Here is a 26275-nt window from a genome sequence, read left to right as displayed (position 1 = left end):
TATCCTTTCCTTATTGTGAAGATAATTTTTATTTGTTTTTAAAATCATCCACTCCAAACATTACTTGTCCACCATTACCAACATTTGTATATCTCTTCGGCGTAGTTGAAATGAAGTAAATTGTACCTCCTACCTAATCCTAAAAACCATCAATCATGCATCATGGCCATCTAAATCATCATCATCATAACTATCGACATCATTATTAATTACATGGCATCATTTATTCTTTTTCTTAACAAAAAACAAATCAACTAACCAATAAGAATTCCTTATTAACACATATATTTGATATTTCTCTTTTAAAGATTAACCGAAACGAATGACTAACAATACTTTCCTTTTCAGATTAGAATATAGCACTATCAGTAGTCGTAGTAGTATTTGCAAGTGTGTATTAGTGTTTTGATATATGATCTAATAACATTCCTACCTATCAAAACAGATGTGTCCTTGTCTCGAATGTCTCTTTATTGTACTAACAAATTAGCTTTATATGTTTATTGTTATTATATTTTTTGATTTAAAATTTTAAAAATTTTTGACAAGTAATTGGAAATTTAAAAAGTGTGATTAATTTTTGTAAGTTATAAAATATGTATATATAAAATTCAAAATACTCCATTTAACATTCCGGGACATTGTTTATCTCTAAGTTTTTAAGGTTATTTAAAAAGTATGCTTTAAAAAATCCAGGACTATTGGACTGACAATCCTTCAAAAAAAAAAAAAAAAAAAAAAAACAATATTTAAAAAATTCAAGAATTTTTGTCCGCTAGTCCTTGAAGACTGCTAGTCTGAGTTGATCTATGCATGTCCATCCCGTCTTTCTAGGTACGATTGAGATGAAATTTTCCACAAATCATTTGTTTGGTCCAAGGCCGAACCCTATTGCAAGTGGTGAGAATCAGTCCAAATTTAGATAAAGCTCTCATGTGTGTCTTTGTCCGGTTTTAATTTTATTGTGCGCCATATGCGTAATACCGACCGAATTCAGCCTAGAAGTAAGTACTTCATATTTGGTGAAAATAGGTTCAGTTATATCTGAACCTCCCATATAAACAGTTTATACCCCCAATACCGTAATATCTACTGTATAATAAAGATATTCGTAAAAATAGATGAAATACTGATCAGAATTATCTTTGGCCAATTTTATCGAGATCGGTTCAGGTTTGCATATAGCTTCCATACATATCTTCAACCGATTTCGGTTACCAAATTACCTGAATTTTGGCACATCCGACCGAATTCAGCCCAGAAGCAAGCACTTCAAATTTGAAAAGCGGTTCAGTTATAGGTATATAGCTCCTATAAAAATGTTTCATCCAATTTGGGGTTTAGGTCCCTCACATTCGTAATATGCACTCCAAAACAAAGATATTTTCTCATACAGCTCAGAAATACCTCTGCCAAATTTTATCGAAATCGGTTCAGATTTGGACATAACTTTTATATATATCTTTATCTGATATCACGGTTATTTTTCACCAAATGTGTTATAACAGCCCTTGAAAAATATTCTTCAAAATCCTAAATTGAAGACCTATGGATCGGTTATATAGAATTACGGAGGAAATTCAGCAGATTAAAAAAAGAAGACTCGTGTATTGTCGTTTTGAAAGTTTACATCGAAAGATGGCGTAAATTGAGGGGACAAGTTCCACCGTTTTACACACTTTTGAAAATTTCCCGGTCTTTTTAGATATATAGTGTCTCCGGCTAAATACTAGGATTATTTTGGTGGACATTTTTAAACCTCAAGCGAGTCAACAAAGGAGACTTCTTGTTCCTTTTTTAAATAACGGTTAAAAAATCCCTTTAAACGGGATCGTAGCAAATCAAAATATTCTACAGATTTTTTTTGATAAAATTCTACTATAGGTCCTCGAAGACGCCATGAGTCTGAATCTTACCTAACGTCAGGAATTCATATACTTTTAAAAACACATTTTAGACTTAAAGTCGTACTTTATGTGAGTTCATACAAAAATCTCCTCCAAAAAATCATTTTAAAAGCATGATGTCAAACACAAAAATATTCTTCATCAAATTTCAAGACAAAGACAAGAAATCTCTATTTCCAATGTGTATCATAAAAATAATTAAATCAATGTTCCAAAAAAAAAAAAAAAAAAAAAAAAAAAAAAAAAAAAAAAAAAGATTCCTTTTTTTGTTTTGATAAATTTTTTCTTCGGACTTGTTTCTCGTTGACGCCTGAAAGTAGCATAAAACGGAAGAAATATTCTGCAGAAAATTTCACTATTAGTCTCAGAATAAACCCTATATCTAGCTACAATAGTTTTTATGAAAATTACATTCAAAATAAATCTACTAAAAGTGAAAATTATGTGTTTGCTTTTTTTACTGTTAATTTATCAGGTATCCAATTAGAGCCAAAATCTCCCTTTATATTTCATTTTTGGGGAAAATTTCAAAGGAAGAATTTTTCTACATCAAATTCCATTGTGAGAGTCGCTATGTGCCATGAAAAAATACCATTATTTTTTTTTTAAAGTAAACATTATTAATTTCTGATAAATTTAACACTTTTTCACAATTTGCTGCAAATGGTCTTATATTTTCACTGTACAAATGCCAGTCTGGGTTGTAAATAATGCCAAGTGAACTTGGTATTATTTGTTTTTAGGTCAAGCCCCCAAAGGAGTCTTGGATTCTTAGGCCAAATGTTGTTAAGGGCCTTATAAAGTTTTCACGTTATACAATGCGATTCTCATAGTTTGAAATATATCTCATAATATTAAGGATAGACAATTGAAATTTGATAGAGATCTTTTGATCACAACCAGATTAATTGATACAGAAAATGGATTATATCGGTCCATTTTTTGGAATAGTCTCCTTGTAAGGATAGCTCCGATTTTAAGTATTTTTAACGTTTTGGCCATTTTTTCCTTTAGTTTCATCAAATTTCGGCATTTTGAGTACATATGAGTACACGCTGTTTACAAAAAAATATTAACATAAATCCACCTTTTTTATACAGCCCTTATATAAAGATAGAACCTAATTTCAGTTATTGCAAGGGTTATGACAATATTTTCCAATCGTGTTATTTAAAAAATCCAGAAATCCTTTGAATATTAAATGAAATATTTCTAATTTTATTTCTGTAATCACCCAAAGATATATGTAATTTTATAAACTAAATAAAATATTTCCAATTACTTGTAAAAATGTCTTAAATATTTTCCAAAAAATATTTTTAAACTTTCAATATTCTTATTTATTTTATGGCTATTTTGAAAAATGGAACCAAACCTTTAACTAACCACATTTTGTTATATTTTTCTTTTTATTTTTTTTTCATGTGTTTTTCTTTTGGCTTGGCTTTTCTCTCTTTTTCCTGCCTTTTTTTCTTTCTCCTTTCTGTTATGGTTCTCTTTAACAGTCCCTACGTTCTCTGCAGCCCCAACATATGACACTGGGCCTCAATGACACAACGACAACCACCGTTGCTAGCGCTAACACGAGCACCGATGCCGGTTCTCATTCCACCAATGCTTCCGAAGAATCCATGAAAGATCTAATATCGCTGGACGATAGTCACAATAGTAGCTTCGATTTGGAGGATTTCGATCCACTGAATCAGAATGCTCGTCCCTTGCCCACGCTTGGCAAAGCAATGAATAGTCAACGCAATAAATCCACAACATTGCCAGCCACTGCTAGTAGAACACCGCCAGCTTCCTTTATAACAGCGGCCAATAATAGTATAAGTAATCCCCTGTACACATTTTATACACCCCAGCATATGGCCACATCTGTGACGGGACAGCCATTGCAATCACAGCATGCTCCGCTGACAAGGGCGCCAGGAGCCATAATGCAGCAGCATCAACAGCTTCAGCGGCCACAACAACAACCTCCAACACCCCCATCCGAAATTCCACCACCTTTACCCAAATCGGTACCACCTCCCATGCCACCGCCCGATGAAGATTTTGAATTGTTACGTAAATATGGTCTTGATCAATTCACTTTAATTACGACTTCTGTAACAGCGACCAGCACCAGCGGCACAACCATGGCCGGTACGACATCATCCCAGCAGAATGGCCTTACAACGACGGGTATGCAGAATTGGACCACGTTTGATTGAATTGGCCGAGGAGTAACAAAAAAAAAAGCAGCAGCATAAAACCAAAATTGTTGTTGTTTTTATAAATCTATGATATTCAATGTAAATATTTTATAGAAACAAATAAAAATGTAAAAAAGAAAAATATTAGAAGAGAGTGTGATGCTTCTGCTTCCCCGTCTGTAGACCCTCAATAAAATTGTGTAAAATATAAAAAAATAACAAAATGCTATAAAATGTAAAAAAATAAACACAAAACCCAAATACGACACACATGCATATACATATTTAAGATAATATTATTTACAAAAATTAAAAGTAAAAAAAAAACAACTAAAAATTCTAGTGTTACTCATAATGTAATTATTAAATGAATGTATCTATGTATAGTTGTACAAAAAACCAACCAAACAAACAAACAAATATCCAACAAATCGAAAATGAAACTAAACTATTTTTATTATATCATATGGCTTTTTATATATACATTGTAATTGCGAGCGTGTATGCGTGTTTTGATCCAATAGAATTTTTTTCTTTTTCGTTGTTTGTATTTCATTTTTGATCAAATCACAAAGCTAAGTTAATTCCCAATGATCATTAAGTAAATAATTATATTAACTATATAGAATATTATACAGAATATACACAAACACACACACACACACTCTCATGTGAAAATTTAAACAATAACCACAGGAAGAAGACGAAAAAAAGACGTATTTCGAAATATTACAAAGAAAAAATCCACAATAAATTATTTTTAAAAATATAAAAATGAGATGTGTTATGAAATCATGCAGGGGAAAAGAGGTAAGGTAACTAGAAGGGAGAGGCCAAAAATCGTGCGGGACCGACTATATCTTATCCTACCACCACTATGTATATTTAGTAGAGCTACCCATAACAAATAAGCGTGTATATTGGGAATTTATGTGAAGTAGATCACACCAACTATGAACTTCTTTGAATGCATACTATGACCTTAGGGCGGTTATAATTTGGAATCAGAGAGAATTAATAACAAGTAAAAAAACATTAAGTTCGGCCGGGCCAAACTTTTAATACCCTCCACTTTAGGGTAAAGGAAACATTAGAAGAAATGTGGTAAAAACCATTTAAATGCCAAATATCAGGAGGTACCGTTATATGGGGGCTATACCAAATCATGGACCCATACATGCAATGTTTCGCCACCGGAGCTGGAACCCATTATGACCAACAAATACCAATTTTTAGACAAATCCGTGAAAAAATGTAGCAAAAAAAATATTAAAATACCGAATATCGGGAGGTACCTTTATATGGGGGCTATATCAAAACGTGGATCTATACATGCAATGTTTTGCCACACGCACAGGGACCAGTTATGACCTACAAATAGCAATTTTCAGACAAATCCGTGAAAAAAATGTGGCATCAGTCATCAAAATACCGAATATCGGGAGGAACCGTTATATGGGGACTATACCAGAACGTGGACCGATATATCTCATTTTCAATACCAACTATCCTAGACACAATACAAATTGCTCTGCTAAATTTTGGCGCTCTACGTCAAATAATGTGGGCTGTATCGTGATTTCAGACAGACAGACAGACGGACATCGTTAAATCGACTTAGAATTTTATGCTGATTATGAATATATATACTTTATGGGGTCTACGACGAATATTTAAGGATGTTACAAACGGAATGACAAAGTTAATATACCCTCCTTTCCATGGTGGAGGGTATTAAAATTTCCACCAAATTGGGCGGAGACACACATATAGAGTTCATGATTATATAAAAAAGTTACATATCGGAGGTATAGATAAATGGGAGCCGAATTTCACCAAATGAAAAAAATTCGGTTGAATGCTCAAAAATTCATCCAATTTGGTGCCCAAAAACCGTGGAACCCGGTGACGATAATTATGGAAGTTATATCCAAATCCGAACAGAGCTGTATGAGATATCTGATACCAAATATCTTTTGGAGTGCATATTGCGAATGTGAGGGACATAAACATAAAATCAGGAGTCATAGCTATATCTGGACAGATTTTAACCGAATCTGATGTTCTTGCTTCAGTCGTATGTGGCAAAATCCATTTGGGATTGAAAAAATTTATGGAAGATATATCTGAACCGATTTTCACTTTGGCACACTTTATTCCAGGCTGAATTTCGTATAAACCATTTGACGCTCAATAAACCTGAAATCGGATAAAGATATATATGGGATCTAAATCAATCTTGATAAAATTTGAAAGAGGTATTTCTAGGCTGTATCCGAAAATCCACGATTAATGTTTCCATGGTCCTTGAAAAATCTTCTTTAAGAAAAACTTACTGTTCCCTTCGTCCTTGAAAATCTTCTTCAAAATATCCACAATTATTGTCCTGCTGGTCCTTGAAAAATATTCTTTAAAAAATCCACAATTATTGTTCTGTTGGTCCGTTAAAAATCTTCTTTAAAAAATCCACAATTACTGTTCCTTGGTCCTTGAAAAATGTTCTTTAAAATATCCACAATTCTTGTTCCTTAAAAAATCCGCAATAATTGTGCTGCTGGTCCTTGAAAATGGTCCTTAAAAACCATGATTAGTGGTCTATTAACCCATGAAAACTATTCCTTATATAAATCTCACAAAAAATTGAAAAACTTATATGGGACCAACAGCTATATCTGAACCGATTTTCATCAAATATTAAGTTCTTGCTTCTAGGCTAAAATCGGTCGGATGTGGCGAAATACATTCTATTTGAACACATATGGAGTGTAATAAATTAGAAATCCGATGAAAATATATATGGGAGCTATATCTAAATATGGACCTATTCTTGCTTGGCCCAAACAAATGATTTGTGAAAAATCCCGTTTTAATCGGAGAATAAATGAGACCTATTCTATTTTTCAGCTATAGAATATAACAGAACTTTTTTGATTTTAGATATTCAAAAGTCCACGATTATAGTTTCGATAGTCCTTAAAAAGATATTCTTTAAAATTCCATTATTACAGTTGCTTAGTCCTTGAAAATATTCTTTAAAAAATTCATGATTGTTGGTATATTGTCCTTTGAAAAATATTATTTTAAGTTCATGTTTATAGCTTCTAAAGTCCTTAAAATATTCCTCAAAATCTACGTCCTTTAAGAATAAACGATTACTGGTCTGTTTATTTTAGAAAATATTCTTAAAAAACCCACGATTTCATTTTCTTTTGGAGCTGAAAAATTTTATTTTAAAATGATTAGTGGTTCTTGAAAAATATGCCTTAAATATTCCACGATTATTGGTCTGTGAAAAAATATTCTTTAAAAATTCTACAATTTTATTTTTCCTTTTGGAGCTGAAAAAATATTATTTTAAAATCGATTATAGGTTTTTGAAATTAAAAAAAATCCACGATTACTGTTTCCATGGTCCTTGAAAATATTCTTTAAAAATAACTTAATGTTTCCTTGGTCCTTGAAAGTCTTCTTTAAAATATCCACAATTATTGTCCTGCTGGTCCTTGAAAAATATTCTTTAAAAAATCCACGACTATTGCTCTGTGGGTCCGTAAAAAATATTTTTTAAAAAATCCACAATTACTGTTTTTTGTTCCTTGAATATTTTTCTCTAAAATATCCACAATTATTGTTCCGCTGGTCGTTGAAAAATATTTTTAAAAAATCCACGACTATTGTTCTGTCGGTCCTTGAAAAATAATCTTTAAAATGTCCATAATTATTGTTCTGCTGGTCCCTGAAAAAAAAATTTATAAAAAGCTCAATTACTGTTCCCTTGGCCCTTGAATAATCTTCTTTAAAGTAACTACAATTATTGTTCTGCTGATCCTTGAAAAATATTCTTTGAGATTCCAAGATTATTGGTCCTTAAAAAAACATGATTAGTGGTCTAATCCATGAAAACTATTAAAAATCTCAAAAAAATTGATAAATATTGGTCAGATGGGACCCTAAAAGTAAACATTAGAAAATCCTCAATTATAGATAGTCACTAAAAAATGTAAATTTAAAAACTTAAAAATTTATTATTTAAAAAAAACGATGATTACGATCGAAAGTCTTTAAAAAATGTTCATTAAAAAAGTATACGAGAATAAGTCCGATAGTCCTTGAAAAAATATTCAGGTAACCCTGTTGTTCTTTGGGGAAAAGTATAATTTAATTTTATGTATTTTATGAATGTTCGATTAAGTCGGTTGGTCATTGATTGATCCAGATTATTTGTCTGTTAGTCCTTGTTAATTTTAGCTTTCAAAGTCCGCGATTATAACTCTCTGATAGTCCTTATAAAATATAAAACAATCAACGACTGTATAAAAACTAATTATAAATTGGTTTACAATCATAACTCTAAATGTTTATTCACAGGCACATCGCTACAATTCCAACAAATTTAAGTACATTTAATTTTCCAATTACAAAATTTAAATTAATCCCGGAAACCCTAAATAAAATCAAATATATAGAAGATAAACTCCATTCTACAATCTCTTCATTTTCCAGCTGCAGCTTCACGGGTGGCACTCATAACCCCCTTGATGCGTGTACACAAGGCTTCGGCACCCTTCACATTAACTTCGTCATAATCGGGCAACGATTTCATCCTCTCCATCCAGGCAACAGTTAAAGGATATTTTTCAGCGCTGACTGGCAGCAACAAATTCAAAGTCACCAGAGTGGTATTAATCGATACATCGGCCACAGTCATTTCATCGCCCACCACATATTTGCCTTTTTTGAGAAAGGCTTCCAAGAAGCTATAGGCATTTTCACAAAGAATAATAGTCTTGGGGTTGAAATCACCCTCGCCACCGTATATGTTGCGGGCCTGAAATGAGATTTTATTTAAATTGTATACGCTTTGATTTCAATCCTGTTATACTTACCACAATATCTTTAATAACTTGGAACAGAACACCATTCTCATAATGCAGGCGATGATCAACATGGGCTCGGGTCTTCAAATCCTTGGGATAGAGTTTATCATCCTTGCCATATTTACCAACCATAAAACAAATAATGGCGTGGCTATAAAATTGAGAAAAGTGATTGAGGTTAAAAAATTAAAAATTAAATCCGTTGAAATTATATTTGCGATATATATCTAAATCTAAATGTAGACATTTTTTAAAATATTTTTTAAGAACCAAGAGATCAGTAAAAGTGATTTTTAAAGGACCCAGAGAGCTATAATTGTAAATTTTTAAAGAATACTTTAAGGACCAAAAAATCAATATTCGTCGATCTTTTAAAAAATATTTTTCGAGGATAGTCGTAGTTATTTTAAAGTATATTTTTCAAGGACCAAGAGAGCTATTAATGTGAATTAAAAAAAATAAAACACTTATTTCAAGGACCAGAACCTAATCTAATAATTCTGGACTTGTTGAGGAATTTTTTGAATACCAACAGAAAAACAACCCCGGATTTTTTAAAAACTAATTTTCTTGAGGTCTTTGATCAACAATTGTATGTTTTTTTAATAATAATTTCTAAGGACTTTAAGCTCAATAACCATAAAGTTTTTAAAACTATATTTTTCAAGGATCAACAGACCAATAATAGTAAATATTTTAAAGGATTTTGTTCAAGGACGAAAAATTGTGGACTTTTTGAAGAAGGTTTTTTTCAAGGAACAATGAAATATTTTTAAGGACTTTTAGACCAATGATCGTAGATTTTTAATAAACAAGTCAAATCGAGACTGTTTTAAAGAATATTTTTCAAGGAAACCAAAGATTGGTATTTTTTTAAGAATATTTGTTTTAGGAACAACAGACGAATAAACGTAAATTTTTTTGAAAATATCTTTCAAGAACCAACAGACCAATAAAAGTGATTTTTAAAGAACATTTTTAAGATAAATATTCGTAGATTTTTTAATGAAAAAAGTAGAAGATTTTTTAAAGAATTGTTAGGGAAGGACTATTTTCTAATAATAGTAGATTATTTAAAGAATAGTTTTCAAGGACCAACAGACCAATTATCGATGATTTTTATAGAATTATTTATCAAGGACCAATTGAGCAACAGTCCAGGATTTTTGAAGGATATTTTTTAAGGACTTACAGACTAATTTTTTAAGTACGGTCAAATTCTATAGCTATATAAGTGGAAACTTTCATTGAAATTAGAGATATAGGGTGAGAGGTGGCTGCTGACATTTCTAAGCCACTCGTCCGACATCTTTTAAAATTATTCCAGTGCCAGCTCATTATATTGTTTACAAGCGTACAAAAAAGTTTTGGTGAGAATTTTCCAGAAAAAAAGTTATTTGTGGTGGAATTCAAGCGTTATAGTGTGATTTCTTTATATTTGGCTGGAAAACCACAAGTGGCTATCGTTAGAGCACTCCAGCATTTAAATGTGAATATATCTTTTGTGTCTCGTACCATCGCTTGTTACCGTGAAACTGGTAGCGTAGCCCGACGTCAAGAAAATGGACCGAAGAAAACAGCAACATCAGCAGAAATGGTTCGAAAAGTGAAGAAGCGACTTGATCGAAACCCGCGTCGCAGTAACCGAAAAAATGACTCGTGAGCTGAACACATCGCAATATTCCATTCGGTAAATATTGAAAAATTGATCGGGGTAAACCCATTGAAATTCCAAGAAGTGCAAGAACTTACACTGCAACAGAATGAAAAATAGACTCAAAAGAGCTTCGCTTGGCCGAAAGTGGTGAACTGCCGAATTTGGTTTTCTCCGATGAGAAAACATTCGTTGTCCAGCAGTTTGTAAACAAACAAAATGATCGTGTTTACTCGCCATAGAGGTCAGCTGAAAATGTGCACCTTGGATTGGCCATCAGAACTCAAGCGCCGGCCATGGTGGTAGTGTGGGCCGCCATAACAGGCGATGGTTGCTCTCCGTTCGTATTAATCGACCGTGGCATCAGAATAAATGCCGAATATTATCGCGAAAATATTCTGGAGGGTGAATTAAAGCCTTGGGCATGCAAACATTTTGGCCGCAGACCTTGGACTTTCCAACAGGACTCATCACCATCACCATCGCACTCAGCACGCGCCACTCAAGAATGGTTACAAAATGAGGTTTCTCGCTTCATTTACAACGCACAATGACCACCAAAATTTCCGGATACCAATTGGTCAGACTATTGTGTCTGGAGTATTTTGGATAGCAAAGTTGGCACTAAAAAATACCAAAGTGTCGATCACCTCAAGCAAGCGATTCGCCGGGAATGGGTCAAAATACCGCATAGCAACATTCGGGCAGCGTGTGACGGTTTCATTGGCCGTTTGAAGGCGATAATTCATGCCAAAGGTGACCAATTCGAACAAATCTAAACTTATTCTAAAATTTGATACTATTTCCGAAATTTTTTGCTTTCGTTCAATAAAATTTAAAACAAAAAAATGTAAAAATTATGGCTTTTGACTTTAGTGCAGTTTTTTTTATCTCACCCTGTATGTGCGTGATTGGTGAATCAAATACATGAAATCGGACGAAATTTTATATGGCAGCTATATTCAAATCTGTACCGATTTGAATATAATTTTGCAAACAAATGTTTTAGACGAATTCCATCACACACTCCAAATTTCATTGAAATACATTAAATCGGCCGAAAATATATATGGGATACACAAATCTGAGCCTATTTCAATAGAATTTAGCAAATTTATTTTTGTTCCAAGTTCCGTTACACATTCCAAATGTGAAGATTGTATCTATAACCGGTCAATAAATATGTCCATATAAGAACTATTTTTTTTGGAGCTATCTCCGACTCTGATGTTATGTATCCAGTTCCAAGTGGAATTTCAAAAATGTATATAGCCCATGTTACTTTCAGGCGATGTTGTGGTATGCTTGGAGATTTTCAAGAAAATCTATTGTGCGGATTTCGAGTCCATAAATTACAAACAAACAAACGTAAAAAATTTCCCCTTTTATAGATATAGAATATTATATTTGCCACTCTACCTTAAAATAACCTTGGAGTCCTCAAAGAGTAAATTTTCTTGGTCAGCATCTGTTTGCAGTAAAAGGTTCATTGTAGGTCCATTTAGTATAGTCTCCCTTTCCCTTTTTCAGGTACTATTTTGTAATTTGGATGTGTTGAAGCTCCTGGTAACATTTTCCACACAATTTGGGTGGTAGTTTAATATTTTGAAATCTAAATAGGTAGCACTCATCATCGCAAAAAAATGTTAATGACCATCCAGGTTTTGAAATGGCCTCCTATAAAGGTATTCCCCAAATTATTGGTATTTTGAAGGTCTCAGTCACATCTCTCAACTCTTGGGTTTGGTAAACGAACGTAAATATCGGGCAAAAATATTCACTATAGTCACACTTCGACTATGTATTGATGTTATCTCCAATTTTTATAGATTTTTATGACAACCAATTGGAATATAATTTATGTTTTCACATGGTGGAGGCTACGAAGAGGTGGACTCGGATGAATTATACGTTTTGTTCAAATTTATTTCAACACGCATTTTTCTCTGGGTGTATTGTTATTATTTCTGCATTCGATACTTTTGCACTGCTCTCCCACGTTTTTGCTCCCGCTCAAACAAAAATGCGCTGGCAATTGCCCTAACATATGTTCTTACTGACGCATTCGCACACTCACTCACCTGTCAATATAGACTTCACCATCCGAATCCACAAAAACCGGTATCTGATGTTGGGGGTTTAACTGCAAAAAAAAAATGTAAACATGAAGAAATGCAATATGTTTTTGAGGTTTTCGCCCCTTTCGCAAAAAAACTTATTCGGCAGTGACGGTCTGAGACCCATCGACGTACTTACCTTTAGAAATTCTTCGCTCAAATGTTCTTTTTGTGAGAAATCAACAAATCTGAAATACATATATTATATGTGTAGGGGGCTATAATTATATAATTATTTTTGTTTTGCGAAACTGCATTTCCTTACTTCAAATCCAAATCCAGGCCAATCAACTTGGCTGTTATCATGCATGCCCTGGCCGGAGGACTAAACAGAGCGTAGTACAAAGTTGGTTTGTTGCTCATGGCTGTTGCTTGGGTTTTTTTCTTGTTTAAATGCTAATGAATTCTTTACTTATTCTTGTTGTTATTTTTGTTTCAAACAAATGCGAAATGTTTTTCGTTTGCTTTTTATCTACCGAAACACGAATGTTCTGAGAACTGTGGCTGTCCAAAGGCAACTGAAAGCGTCAACAAAATGTGGTGGCTCTTGAAGGGGTCTGAGTGCCACTACTAAATAGTGACTACATGATGTTTTATAAGAGAGAAAGAGGGAGAGAGTATTTTATAATGTCTCTTAATTTTCATGAAACTCTTTCTTTTCATGGTTCACTTATTCTTATATGAATCAGTGTATTCGGAAAATATTCATTGAACAATCCTCGATTAATGCCCAGACCTAGTGTTTCATTCATTCATAAAAATATTCTTTAAAAATCCACAATTATTGGTCTGTTGGTCCCTGAGAAAATATTTTTAAAAAATCTACGATAAGTGTTCCTTTAATCCTTGAAAATTAATTTTAAAAAATCTACGATTAGTGTTTTTAAAAAATCCACGATTAATTCCTTTAATCCTTGAAAAATATTTTTTAAAAATCCACGATTAATTCCTTTGTTCCTTGAATATATTCTTCAAAAAATCCACGATTATTGGTCTGTTGGTCCTTGAGAAAATATTCTTAAAAAAAATCCACGATTATTAGTCTGTTGGTCCTTGAGAAAATATTCTTAAAAAAATCCACGATTATTGGTCTGTTGGTCCTTGAGAAAATATTCTTTAAAAAAATCCACGATTATTATTCTGTTGGTCCTGGAGAACATATTCTTAAAAAAATCCACGATTATTAGTCTGTTGGTCCTTGAGAAAATATTCTTAAAAAAATCCACGATTATTGGTCTGTTGGTCCTTGAGAAAATATTCTTTAAAAAAATACACGATTATTGGTCTGTTGGTCCTTGAGAAAATATTCTTAAAAAAATCCACGATTATTGGTCTATTGGTCCTTGAGAAAATATTCTTTAAAAAAGTCCACGATTATTAGTCTGTTGGTCCTTGAGAAAATATTCTTAAAAAAATCCACGATTATTGGTCTGTTGGTCCTTGAGAACATATTCTTAAAAAAATCCACGATTATTGGTCTGTTGGTCCTTGAGAAAATATTCTTTAAAAAATCTACGATTATTGGTCTGTTGGTCCTTGAGAAAATATTCTTTAAAAAATCCACGATTATTGGACTGTTGGTCCTTGAGAAAATATTCTTTAAAAAAATCCACGATTATTGGTCTGTTGGTCCTTCAGAAAATATTCTTTAAAAAATCCACGATTATTGGTCTGTTGGTCCTTGAGAAAATATTCTTTAAAAAATCCACGATTATTGGTCTGTTGGTCCTTGAGAAAATATTCTTTAAAAAATCCACGATTATTGGTCTGTTGGTCCTTGAGAAAATATTCTTTAAAAATCCTTCTTTTAATCCTTGAAAAATATTCTTTAAAAATCCACAATTATTGGTCCTTGAAAATTATTATTTAAAAAATTCTCGATTATTGGTCTGATAATCCTTGAGAAAATATTCTTTAAAAAATCCATGATAAGAGTTCTTTTAATCCTTGAAAATATTCTTTAATGAATCTACGATAAGAGTTCCTTTAATGCTTGTAAAAATTCTTAAAAAATCCACGCTACAGTGGTCCTTGAAAATTATTCTTTAAAAAATCCACGATCATTTTACATTAGTTCTTAGAAAAAAAAATTATTAAAAATCCACGGTTATTGTTCCCTGGTCCTTAAAAAATATTCTTTAAAATTCCTCGATTGCTGAAATTATCCTTGAAAATATTCTTTAAAAAATTTACAATTACTGTCTTTTATTTATTTTAATATTTTTATTCTAGGAACATCGTTATAAGTAATTTCAACAAATGTAAGTACATTTAGTTTTCATTTTAAATTAAACCTACATGAAACACACATATACATCAAGAAGATGGTCTCAAATTGTCTTCCTCTTTTCATTTTCCAGCAGCAGCGGCAGTTTCACGGGCGGCGCTCATGGCTCCCTTGACGCGTGTACTCAAAATCTCAGCACCCTTTATGTTTACTTCGTCATAAACGGGCAACGTTTTCATACGCTCCATCCAGGCCACAGTCAAAGGATATTTTTCAGCGCTGACCGGCAGCAACAAATTCAAGGTCACCAGTGTGGTATTAATCGAAACATCGGCTACTGTCATTTCATTACCAACCACATATTTTCCCTTTTGGAGAAAGGCTTCCAAGAAACTATAGGCATTTTCACAAAGTTTAAGGGTCTTTGGATTGAATTCGCCTTCGCCACCATAAAAGTTGCGGGCCTAAAAATATCCCAATTTTTAGATTCGAACATTTAGCCTTTATTTCCTTTTATACTTACCGCAATATCTATAACTACTTGGAATAGAATGCCATTCTCAAAATGAAGCAGATGATCAACATGGGCCCGTGTCTTCAGGTCTTTGGGATAGAGTTTATCATTCTTGGCATATTTGCCAACCATAAAACACATAATGGCGTGACTAAAATACAAAAAAAAAAAAAAAAATAATAATAATAAAAAAATAAAATAAAATAAAAAAATAAAGGGACCAATAATCTTTTATGTTTTCAAAAAATATTTTTCAAGGAGCAATTAACCAGGAATATTTTTTAAGGACCAAAATATTCCTACTAATATGGATAACTAATTAGGGACAAACAGACCAATAATCGTCAATTTTTAAAGAATTTTTTTCTCAAGGACCAACAGACCAATAATCGTGGATTTTTTAAAGAATATTTTCTCAAGGACCAACAGACCAATAATCGTGGATTTTTTAAAGAATATTTTCTAAGGACCAACAGACCAATAATCGTGGATTTTTTAAAGAATAGTTTTCAAGAACCAGGAAGAATATTATTTTAAGGACCAACAGATCAATAATCGTGGATTTTTTAAGAATATTTTTCAAGGGCCAGGAAGAATATTGTTTCAAGGATTAACAGATCAATAATCGGATGGATTTTTAAAGATTTTTTTTGAAGGGCCAAAGAAACAATAATCGTTGGCTTTTTAAAGAATAGTTTTCAAGGACCAACAGAAGAATACTTCTTCAGGGTCCATTTGAGCAATAATTTTGGATCATCAAAGAATATTTTTCAAGGACCAACCAAAGAATACATTTGAGCAATAATTTGGAGTTATCAATGAATATTTTTCTCTGAACAATAATAGGGCATTTTTTAAAGAATATTTTCAAGCACCAACTGCCTTTCCCTAGAAACAATATAAAATTCTTCTTTTAAGAATTAAATTAATATTAAGAATTCAATAGAAGTTGTGTATATCTATAGGTTATTTCCACATAGATTGCAAGTTTATACCAATCTTCTTATTCGCCATCAAGTACTTTGATCACGTTGCCAGGAAGTGTTGTTAGGTTTACATCTCTTGTCAATTACATAGCTGTCATTCTTTATTCATGTCATTGTAATCAAATCTATGTCCCAAAGAGGGATCATTCCACTGCGTGTTTTAAATATCCATGAACTTGGCAATGTTGTACTTTTCTTTTAGATAAAGAGTCTTCAGAGTATTTCCTCACGTAGTCGGCGTTTTGTGGGTCAAGTTAATTTTTAGAAAAACTCTTCCAATTAACTAAGTAGAACTTTGATTGGCTCCAATGTATTCCTACACACTATAATATCTGATAATTGATGTGGAAGTCTGTTGTAAGCGATCGAAACAGCGTTTTCTCTGTATATTACAGATGTATTTCCGATTTACTTAAATTTACTTCTAAGCTCCACAATTTGCAATATATATTTCCAGATTGCTTATACTTGCTTTTGGAGGGTTCTTATATCATCTGCTAGGATAACCCACTTTCTATATAATCATGCAGATTGTTAATGTAGAGCTTAACAAATAATGATAATAAAAGACACCCCTGTTCTACCCCCCTTCATAGTTTCAAAATATTCTGAGATTTCCTTTCCATTATATATAGCTGATCGTATGTCGTTGTAGATTTTCTCTATTAGTTCGACGAGTTTATTCCTACGTTTGTTAAAAAAAATCAAGGGCTTTCGGCGTCAATTAACTTTTATTTTTTTTGGCAAATATTTTTTAAGGGCTTTCTTAGCAATTTTGAATGTTTTTTTGAAAGCCCTCCGGATTAATAATCGTGGAGCCATTACCGAAAATTTTCTAACGAATGCACAGAAAATTATATTTTTGTAGACATTTCTATGGCGAAGTTTGACCAATAATTCTGATTTTTTCTTTAAATTCCTGCAAATCATTGCCTCTGTGATTATTTTAATTAAAAACACTTTTTTCTTTTGGTGTATTGTTATCATTTTGCATTCGACACTCTTGCGCTCTTACTCTCCCACTTTAGTACTCTCGCCCAAACAAAAATACGCTGGCGATTCCCTAACATATGTTCTTGATGACGCACATATTCTCACACTCACTCTTTCTCTCACTCACCTGTCAATATAGACCTCACCATCCGAATCCACAAAAACCGGTATCTGATGTTGAGGATTTAACTGCAAAACAAAAAAAAAAAAAAAAAAAAACGAAATGTAAACATGAAGAAATGCAACAATTGTTTTTGTGACTGTTTTTCGTCTTCCGCATAGAAAATAATTGGGAAATCAGGCTGGGATCCAGCTACACGTACGTGCTTACCTTTAAAAATTCCTCGCTCAATTGTTGTTTTTTTGAGAAATCAACCAACCTGAAATATAAATATATATAGCGACGATAATTGCATATGTTTCTTGGAATTGCCTTACTTCAAATCCAAATCCAGGCCAATCAGTTTGGCTGTTATCATGCAGGCTCGTGACGGTGGACTAAACAATGCGTAGTACAAAGTTGGTTTGTTACTCATGGCTGTTTGAATTTTGTTATAATTATGACGAATCTTGGAGTTGTTGTTAAAAGAATGGAACGTTCAACCGAACCGACAAATGTTCTGAAAACTCTGGCTGTCCAAATGCAACTGAAGCGCCAACAAAATGCCAACGCTTGATGACTTCTGTAGGAGAGACTTTTTGCTGGAAACCTCTTTGTATTCATTTGTATTTGGAATTCTCTCTCCTGGATTTATTTGGCTTTGGACTACTCACTATTCGCTATGGACAGTGGTATGTGGTGCGGCTTAAATTCTTAACAGATAGTGGAGAATTGCTTTGCTCATACGAACTGGTGTATGGTCCTGTTGGTATAGCCCCATTAAAAGTGACGTAGCCCCCCATTAATAAAAGAAGCAACAACAACAAATGTAGTTCATTTAATTTCTATAGATTATTTTTAACGGTTATTATACAATGTGTAATCCCAGATTTTTTAAATTATATTTTTCCAGGAACTATTGGTAATTTTTAATGTATACTTAACGAGGTCTAGTAGAACCATCGGATGGAGTTTTTTAAATATTTTTTTTAAATTTTTGTTGATTTTTTAAAGAATATTTTTCCTTTATTTGCTGAACAATAATCGACGATTAAAAAAAAATATTTTTTAAAGTACCAGCGGACCAATAATCATTAATTTTTTTAGTAATATTTTTTCAAGGACCAAAGAAACAATAGTCGTGTATTTCGTAAAAAATATTTTTCAAGGACGATGGGAACAATAATGGTGGATTTCTTAAAGAATATTTTTGAAGGACCTATAGACCAATGACCGTTGTTTTTTTAAAGACTATTTTTTCAAGATCCAAAATACCGATGATCATGGATTTGTCAAAGAATATTTTTCAAGGATCAGCGGATCATAAACCGCGGATTCTTAAGGAATATTTCTTTAAGGACCAAATGAACAATAATCGTGGACTTTTTAAAGAATATTTTTTTTAAGGTCCAGCAGACCAATTATGGTGAATATTTTAAAGAATATTTTTTCAGAGACCAAATCTTAGATTTTTTTTCCTTGAAAAAAGCAAAAACATTCCTAAAAAAATCCTTATCATTCGTATACCAATCTTTGGACTAAAACATAGATGCCCAGTAGTGGCTGATTTCAGCAATTTCAACTCACACGTATTCTTACGCTCTTTTGTTTGATCGCCAATCAACCAATAGGAAAGCAGAAATATAAGTGGGAGAGACAAGCTACACAGGCAGAAGTTCTGTGTAATATTTACATTTAATCGAATGCTTTTGATGATATGTTATATATGTTATAAGACATTTAAAAAAATTAGAAATATAATTTAAAAAAAAAAAAACATTTTTAAACTGTTCATAAAGACATGAATTGTTTGCAGGGGGAAGAAGAAAATACTAAAATAAATGCATTTATCATGTAGCATATAACAGGTTGAAATGTGGCAGATGTTATTTGGGAGATCGTATGAGAGGATGCACGCACGGATCCAGCCTTATTACTCGTCGGTGGGGGGGTTCGATAACCTTCAACGTTCCCCTTGCCACTTGGCTACTGTTCAATATAAAATATACGTGCATTTTTTTTTTATTTACACTTATAATTAAAAACATAGCAGGAAACGAGAGATTGTTTAATTAACTGAGTAGGAAACGGAAAGTAGAGAAAAGGGGAAGAAATTAACAGAGGAAACTGAGAGAGTTGTAAAAAAGATTCAAAAGACTTTCAGCAACGAGATGTTGTGTTGCCAGAAAACCCACCCAACCTGGTTGCAACATGTTGAAATCAAAATGAAATTAATGCTATTATTGCAACCCCTACTATATCATAACAAGCCACCTACATTGATATGCAACTAAACAGACCTTTTGTCAACTTACGTTGAATACATATTCTTTTTATTTAGCAATAATTCAAAAGTAGCTAACATTTTCTCTTAAAATTAGATTAAACCTAAAAAATTCAAATAAAAACATGTAGATGATATTTAATCCTAAATATTCTTAAAATTAAATTAAAGTAACATTTGATTTAAAGAAATGAGATAGGTAAGGATTGTGCTTTTATATCCTCTTGAATAATAAAGAAGAAAACTTCGAGCTTTATTTTAAAATTGTGTAAATGCAAAATAAATCGAAAATAAGTTATTTAGCTCGGTAGAAAATAATGGTAAATTTACAGATCTTGCATATGAATTCATGTTAAGGCAGAATGTTAAATACTTCCTTAGTTGGATCATCTCATAGAACTACAGAAAAGAATATCAAACTGGAGACTACATATCTGTTCAACATGTTGCTGCAAAAAAAAAAAATATATTTTTTTTATAGCTATGCCCTTTTTGATTCACGTTGACATTTTCTCACACTTGTATGACCATTAAATATTGTTTACTTATATTTACAAGTTTTTTATAAATAAATAATTACTCAATGGAATTCCCTATCAAATCGAATATTAGCAACTGAGCCGAACAGATAAAAATATTTTGATCACCAGTTTGTTACTCTTTTCTATCATAACATATGTGAAAATCAGATAAAAAGAAACAAAAGAAAAAAAATGAGTTCGATGACTTACGTTGTACGCTGCTGTGATCCCTCGTCGAAAGTACTTTCGGTGGGTGGACAGACTGCTCAAGAGTAGAATTTAAGAGTTGTATTTATAATGACTGCATACATATGATAATTCAGCAATGATGATACATAAGAGATGATGACAACTATTTTGAGTGATTTTATCTGCGAGAAATTTTAAGAGAGTTTAATATAGCCATTCAAGAGACAGAAATGTTGCAAAGATCTGGTACAGCAACATTTCTCTCATATACAAGTCTGTTATTTGTATCGAAAATGTTAAAACAGCTTAACAGAGACATTGAACAGGAGCTCTTAACAGAATCATCATCAAACAAATTCTAACAGTATGTTTGAGCAAAATTATTATGATCATTAAGTGCAGTTCCTAAACAGTTTGTATGTAACGTTGATTGTTTGTTTGGTGATGATTTTGTTATGCCCAATGCAAGCGATACGACAGACTGGTTTTTTTCTGGTTTGCTCTATGCATCAATTCTTATAAATACTACTTCATTTAAAGAAACAAACCACGAAAAGAAAATCAATTACAATATAAGAAATAAAGTTTTAGCACTTACTTACAACTAAGATTATAAATTTAAAGCAAGATTTTTGGGCAAAATTTAAGTTACTTGGCAAATCGTATTTTAATTATGGAGTTTTTTTTTTAATTATGGAGTTTTCACTTTGGAACTATTCGTAATAACTCACAATTGGCTGCAAACCCCAAAATATGGGTACAATACCGTAAAACACTGCACTGGAGTCTGGAGGTTATTCGATTGGTGGCCACTTAAACAAAATTCCACAAGAGTTTACCTCAAACAAGCACTTGTTAAAATAATAATCAGATTTTTGTCGGAATCGTGCACTTATAACCTTTAATTGCCTCTTTTCTGTTGTCTTCGGCAAATGTTTTCTCGGCAACGTGTCTATGATGGTTTGACAAACAGAATATGTGTGACTGGGTTATGAATGCCAAGCCCCCATCGTTTGCTTTGGTTTCAATCAAACACAGCGAGCTTTTGATAGTTGTTCTCATGTGTTAATCAGCAGTAATGCAATCTAGCAAAAATCATTACTTTAAAGAGAAATTATGTCAGACATTGAGAAGGGTTAATTGTTACCTAACAACTGAGATTATACTCCAATCAACATGAAGAGATTGAAAAGCTCGTGTGGTAATGCACCTTTCAGGTTCTTCGGCAAAGTTTTATTGAAAAAAATCCAATATACCTAAATTAGAGAAATTATATCTCCTGTACATATTTCTTTACGAATTCGAAGATAAAAAATATTTGAAATACTTACAAAAATTTTGTAAATTGAAGAAAAAAAAATTACAAATAGGCAAACAAAATGGCTTCACTATGAAACAAATTTTTGATTTTTCTTGACTCTGCGGCAGTGAAAGATGTTGACCAATTGCTTTGTAAATGACGAAAAGGAAGAGGTTTATCTCTGGTCATTTCACGAAGTCTCGGTGATGACCATAGTTAGCGCTACTCTTCCAAGAATGTGGCAAACCCAATGAATGACGAATGTAGTACTAAGCCGAGGGGAAAAAGGAATGTTTCTATTTATTTATAAAATGAACAACAGAGGTCGCTAATTTACTATCCGTTACAAGTGTGAATTTGAAGGATGTATAGATACAAAAAAAAAAAAAATAACAATATCTAGATGACGAGTTGGTGCAAGCGCCATTACAATCAAGAGTATTACTAAAATATGTACATTCATTAGTTTTATATTTCCCAGAAAAAGAAAAAAATGACGACACCCGCCACACATGTGCTTTCGTCGCTATCTTGTTGACGACTAAATAAAATGAATAGAAAAATCTTTTCTTCCAGTGTTATTTCGTCGCTCTCACCAATACTATTACATTGGGCATCTATGGACTAAAACATAGATGCCCAATGTAATAGTATTGGTGAGAGCGACGAAATAACACTGGAAGAAAAGATTTTTCTATTCATTTTATTTAGTCGTCAACAAGATAGCGACGAAAGCACATGTGTGGCGGGTGTCGTCATTTTTTTCTTTTTCTGGGAAATATAAAATTAATGAATGTACATATTTTAGTAATACTCTTGATAAATGCATTTATTTTAGTATTTTCTTCTTCCCCCTGCAAACAATTCATGTCTTTATGAACAGTTTAAAAATGTTTTTTTTTTTAAATTATATTTCTAATTTTTTTAAATGTCTTATAACATATATAACATATCATCAAAAGCATTCGATTAAATGTAAATATTACACAGAACTTCTGCCTGTGTAGCTTGTCTCTCCCACTTATATTTCTGCTTTCCTATTGGTTGATTGGCGATCAAACAAAAGAGCGTAAGAATACGTGTGAGTTGAAATTGCTGAAATCAGCCACTACTGGGCATCTATGGACTAAAATGATATTCTTTTTAAATCTACGATTGTTGCTCTGAAGGTCATAAAAAAATATTTTTTGAAAAATGTGTATTATAAGTTTGATGCTCCAAAGTGTTATTTATCCAATCTACGATTCAAAATTTCATACATTGTACTAAATTTTCAGACTTTATATATTATTCAAGTTTTTCCTTTGTCCTTATTGCAATATTTTTATCTTTTACACCAAAACGTCTTTAAACTCCTTAATTTTGAAGCTTACCGAGGAGGGTATTATTAAAACCGTTGCACATCTACATCTCTTCATCCTAGACACCAATAGTGACCCAAAATTAGTACTATTAGATATTTTTTGTACAGTTATTTCCAAAACCACCTTAATATCTCAATCATGGACATCAACAGTTATCGTAATAAAATATTTCATTGTTTCAGTTTTATCTCTTCACCCTATAACAAATTTAGACCAATTTAGTACTTTTCGAACAAAGGCCAACTTCAAATACCAACAGTTATCTAAATTTCAAATTTCAGAATTTAATATCTATAATTTCACCCAATACCCAATATAGTACACAGATACCAAATTTCAGGATTTAAGCTCTACTCCTACACCAAATACCACATCTAGTACTTTTAAGTACTTTTCGTAAAATTATAACACTTATTTCCAAAACCACCTCCATATACCATCTTCAGGTACCAACAGAGATCTGAATATCAAATTTGAGGATTCCATCTCTATTTCTTCATCCAATACCAAATTTACTACCACTTACCAAATTTCCAGCTCTACATGGTGAAATGAAAAAACTTCAACCAACTTCAGACTGCTGTCATTTTTAAGCCAGTCGTCCGACAGTTCCAGTGACAGCTCATTATATTGTTTACAAGCGTACAAAAGAATTTTCCTCAGAAGTTTCCAAAAAAAAAAAGTTATTCGTGATAGAATTCAAGCGTGATAATGTGATTTATATTTATATTTGGCTGGAAAACCTCAAGGGGATATCGTTAGAGCACTCCAGCATTTAAATGTGAATAAATATTTTGTGTTTCGTACCATCGCTCGTTACCGTGATACTGGTAGCGTAGCCCGACGTCAAGGAAGTGGACGGTAGAACGGAACAACAACATTAGCAGAAATGGTTTGAAAAGTAAAGAAGCGACTTGATCGAAACCCGCGTCGCAGTGACCGAAAAATGGCTCGTAATATTCCATTCGCCAAATATTGAAAAATGAGCTCGGGGTAAAGCCATTGAAATTCCAAAAAGTGCAAGAATTTACACCGCAACAGAAAGAAAATAGACTCAAAAGAGGTAAAGAATTGCTTCGCTTGGCCGGAAGTGATGAACTGCCGAATTTGGTTATCTCCGCTCCGATGAGAAAACAATCGTTGTCCAGCAGTTTGTAAACAAACAAAATGATCGTGTTTACTTGCCAAAGAGGTCAGCTGAAAATATGCACCTTCGGTTGGCCACCAGAACCCAAGCGCCGGCCATGGTGATGATGTGGGCCGCCATAACAGCCGATGGTACGCGAACATTTTGGCCGCAGATCTTGGACATTCCAACAGGACCCATCACTCAGCACTCCACCACTCAGCATGCGCCACCCAAGAATTGTTAAAAAATGTGGTTCCTCGCTTCATTTCCAGCGCACAATGGCCACCAAAATCTCCAGATACCAATCCGTTGGACTATTGTGTCTGGAGTATTTTGAAAAGCAAGGTTGTTTGATTTTTGCCCTACGCTCTTTTGTCTTTTTTTTTGGAAGAAGACAGCCCATGACTTAAGCCAGTCAATAAAGTGTTTTATTCAAAATTTTGTTTCTTTTGTCCAATTCAAAGAATAGTACCCTCCTAGTACGAATATCCAAAAACCCATTCTAATCATGCACTTACGCATCAATACTGAGGCTCGTGTCAATTTTTAAGATTCTAGCTTCAGACGTTTCGTCTGGGCGTTCATTTGAAATTTTTCAAAAACTTTCTGATGCTTTTTACATTCCAAATTCCAATCAGTCAAGTATGTCCGACAATATTTCCCATCAAAAAAAAAAAAAAAAAAAAACAAGTAAAAAAGCGCCACCATTTCGAACGAATTTGACAATTCTCAAAAACAATAAAATCCGTTAAAACTTCTGTTAAAATCTTAAAAATACCTAATGTAGCTATTATATTAGGGTCCATACGACGACATGAACCTGCGTAGGTAACATTTGTCATAAGCCATTACAATATTCAAATGCGAAACTTAAAAAAAATCGGTTATAATGTCGTTGAAATCAAAATACCGAATATCGGGAGGTACCGTCATATGGGGGGCTTTGCGAAGAGGTGGACCTGCACAGACAATTTTCTGTCTTAGGCTGTAGTATCCATTATGAACTTCAAATACCAAATTTGAAACAATTCTGGTGAAAAAATGTCCCTAAAATCATTAAAATTCCCGATATTCGGTATTTTCGTTATATCGTTATATGGGGGCCCTACGAAGACGTGGACATACACAGACAATTTTCTGTCTTAGGCTGTAGTATTCATTACGAAATTCAAATACCAAATTTGAATCTATTCCGGTGAAAAATGTCCCTAAAATCATCAAAATACCGAATGTCGGGAGGTACCGTTATATGGGGGCTATACGAAGACGTGGACCTGCACAGGCAATTTTCTGTCTTAGGCTGTAGCATCCATTACGAACTTTAAATGCCAAATTTGAAACAATTCCGGTGAATAAATTCGCTAAAATCATCAAAATATCGATTATCGGGAGGCATCGTTATATGGGGGCTATACGAAGACGTGGACCTACATGGCTTATTTTCAATACCAAAAGTCTTGCATACATTTAAACAACATTTTATCAATCTACTTCCATTCGTTCGGAAGCTAGAGTGATTTTCACAGACGACGGACATTGCTAAATAGAATTTTATGCTGATCAAGAATATATATACTTTGTAGGGTTTAAAATGCATATTTCGAGGCGTTACAAATGGAAATTAATATACCCTCTATACTATGGTAGAGGGTATAAAAAAAAATTGTAAAGTCAAACGCCATGACTTTGTTGCATTTTTATACCCTCCACCTTGGAAAGGAGGGTATATTAACTTTGTCATTCCGTTTGTAACATCCTTAAATATTCGTCGTAGACCCCATAAAGTATATATATTCATAATCAGCATAAAATTCTAAGTCGATTTAACGATGTCCGTCTGTCTCTCTGTCTGTCCGTCTGTCTGTCTGTTGAAATCACGATACAGCCCACATTATTTGACGTAGAGCGCCAAAAT

The 26275-nt window shown here is 32.8% G+C and overlaps 3 protein-coding genes across 13 annotated transcripts in view; 1 reads left to right on the top strand and 2 right to left on the bottom strand.

The window, feature by feature from the left end:
* LOC101900188 (DENN domain-containing protein 1A) overlaps nt 1-4321 on the top strand; it is a 54323-nt gene extending 50002 nt beyond the window's left edge. For 8 of the 11 annotated variants that reach the window (XM_059120121.1, XM_059120120.1, XM_059120119.1 and 5 more), the window contains one exon: nt 3413-4321. In XM_059120121.1, coding sequence (XP_058976104.1) covers nt 3413-4123 — 711 coding nt within the window. In that variant the 3' untranslated portion in view covers nt 4124-4321. The remainder of the gene's footprint in view (nt 1-3412) is intronic. The other 3 variants (XM_059120127.1, XM_059120122.1, XM_059120125.1) reach the window with 1 other exon arrangement.
* Nucleotides 4322-8436: 4115 nt separating this feature from the next.
* Nucleotides 8437-13275, bottom strand: LOC109611606 (glutathione S-transferase 1). Its single transcript, XM_005179452.4, has 5 exons — nt 13019-13275; nt 12893-12941; nt 12718-12779; nt 8992-9133; nt 8437-8933 (listed from the first exon to the last, which is right to left on the bottom strand). The coding sequence occupies exons 1-5, from the start codon at nt 13114-13116 to the stop codon at nt 8598-8600; spliced, it is 687 nt and encodes a 228-aa protein (XP_005179509.1). The 5' UTR covers nt 13117-13275; the 3' UTR covers nt 8437-8597.
* Nucleotides 13276-14948: 1673 nt separating this feature from the next.
* LOC101900016 (glutathione S-transferase 1) lies at nt 14949-18138 on the bottom strand. The gene is made up of 5 exons (XM_005179451.4): nt 17912-18138; nt 17805-17853; nt 17601-17662; nt 15504-15645; nt 14949-15444 (listed from the first exon to the last, which is right to left on the bottom strand). The coding sequence occupies exons 1-5, from the start codon at nt 18007-18009 to the stop codon at nt 15103-15105; spliced, it is 693 nt and encodes a 230-aa protein (XP_005179508.1). The 5' UTR covers nt 18010-18138; the 3' UTR covers nt 14949-15102.
* Between the last annotated feature and the right edge of the window lie 8137 nt (nt 18139-26275).

Source organism: Musca domestica, unplaced genomic scaffold, assembly GCF_030504385.1.
Source record: "Musca domestica strain aabys unplaced genomic scaffold, Musca_domestica.polishedcontigs.V.1.1 16, whole genome shotgun sequence".
NCBI lineage: Eukaryota > Metazoa > Arthropoda > Insecta > Diptera > Muscidae > Musca > Musca domestica.
Note: the sequence above shows the minus strand (reverse complement) of the source record. Positions and strands in the feature narration are given on the sequence as shown.

What these genes read in the sequence shown, in the direction of transcription:
- LOC101900016 (XM_005179451.4), bottom strand. Translation starts at nt 18,009, where the DNA reads ATGAGTAACAAACCAACTTTGTACTACGCATTGTTTAGTCCACCGTCA. An exon ending in GGCCTGGATTTGGATTTGAA is followed by an intron (nt 17,854 to 17,911) that starts GTAAGGCAATTC and finishes TTTATATTTCAG; the next exon opens with GTTGGTTGATTTCTCAAAAA. An exon ending in AAGTAGTTATAGATATTGCG is followed by an intron (nt 15,445 to 15,503) that starts GTAAGTATAAAA and finishes GGATATTTTTAG; the next exon opens with GCCCGCAACTTTTATGGTGG.
- LOC109611606 (XM_005179452.4), bottom strand. Translation starts at nt 13,116, where the DNA reads ATGAGCAACAAACCAACTTTGTACTACGCTCTGTTTAGTCCTCCGGCC. An exon ending in TGAGCGAAGAATTTCTAAAG is followed by an intron (nt 12,780 to 12,892) that starts GTAAGTACGTCG and finishes TTTTTTTTGCAG; the next exon opens with TTAAACCCCCAACATCAGAT. An exon ending in AAGTTATTAAAGATATTGTG is followed by an intron (nt 8,934 to 8,991) that starts GTAAGTATAACA and finishes ATCTCATTTCAG; the next exon opens with GCCCGCAACATATACGGTGG.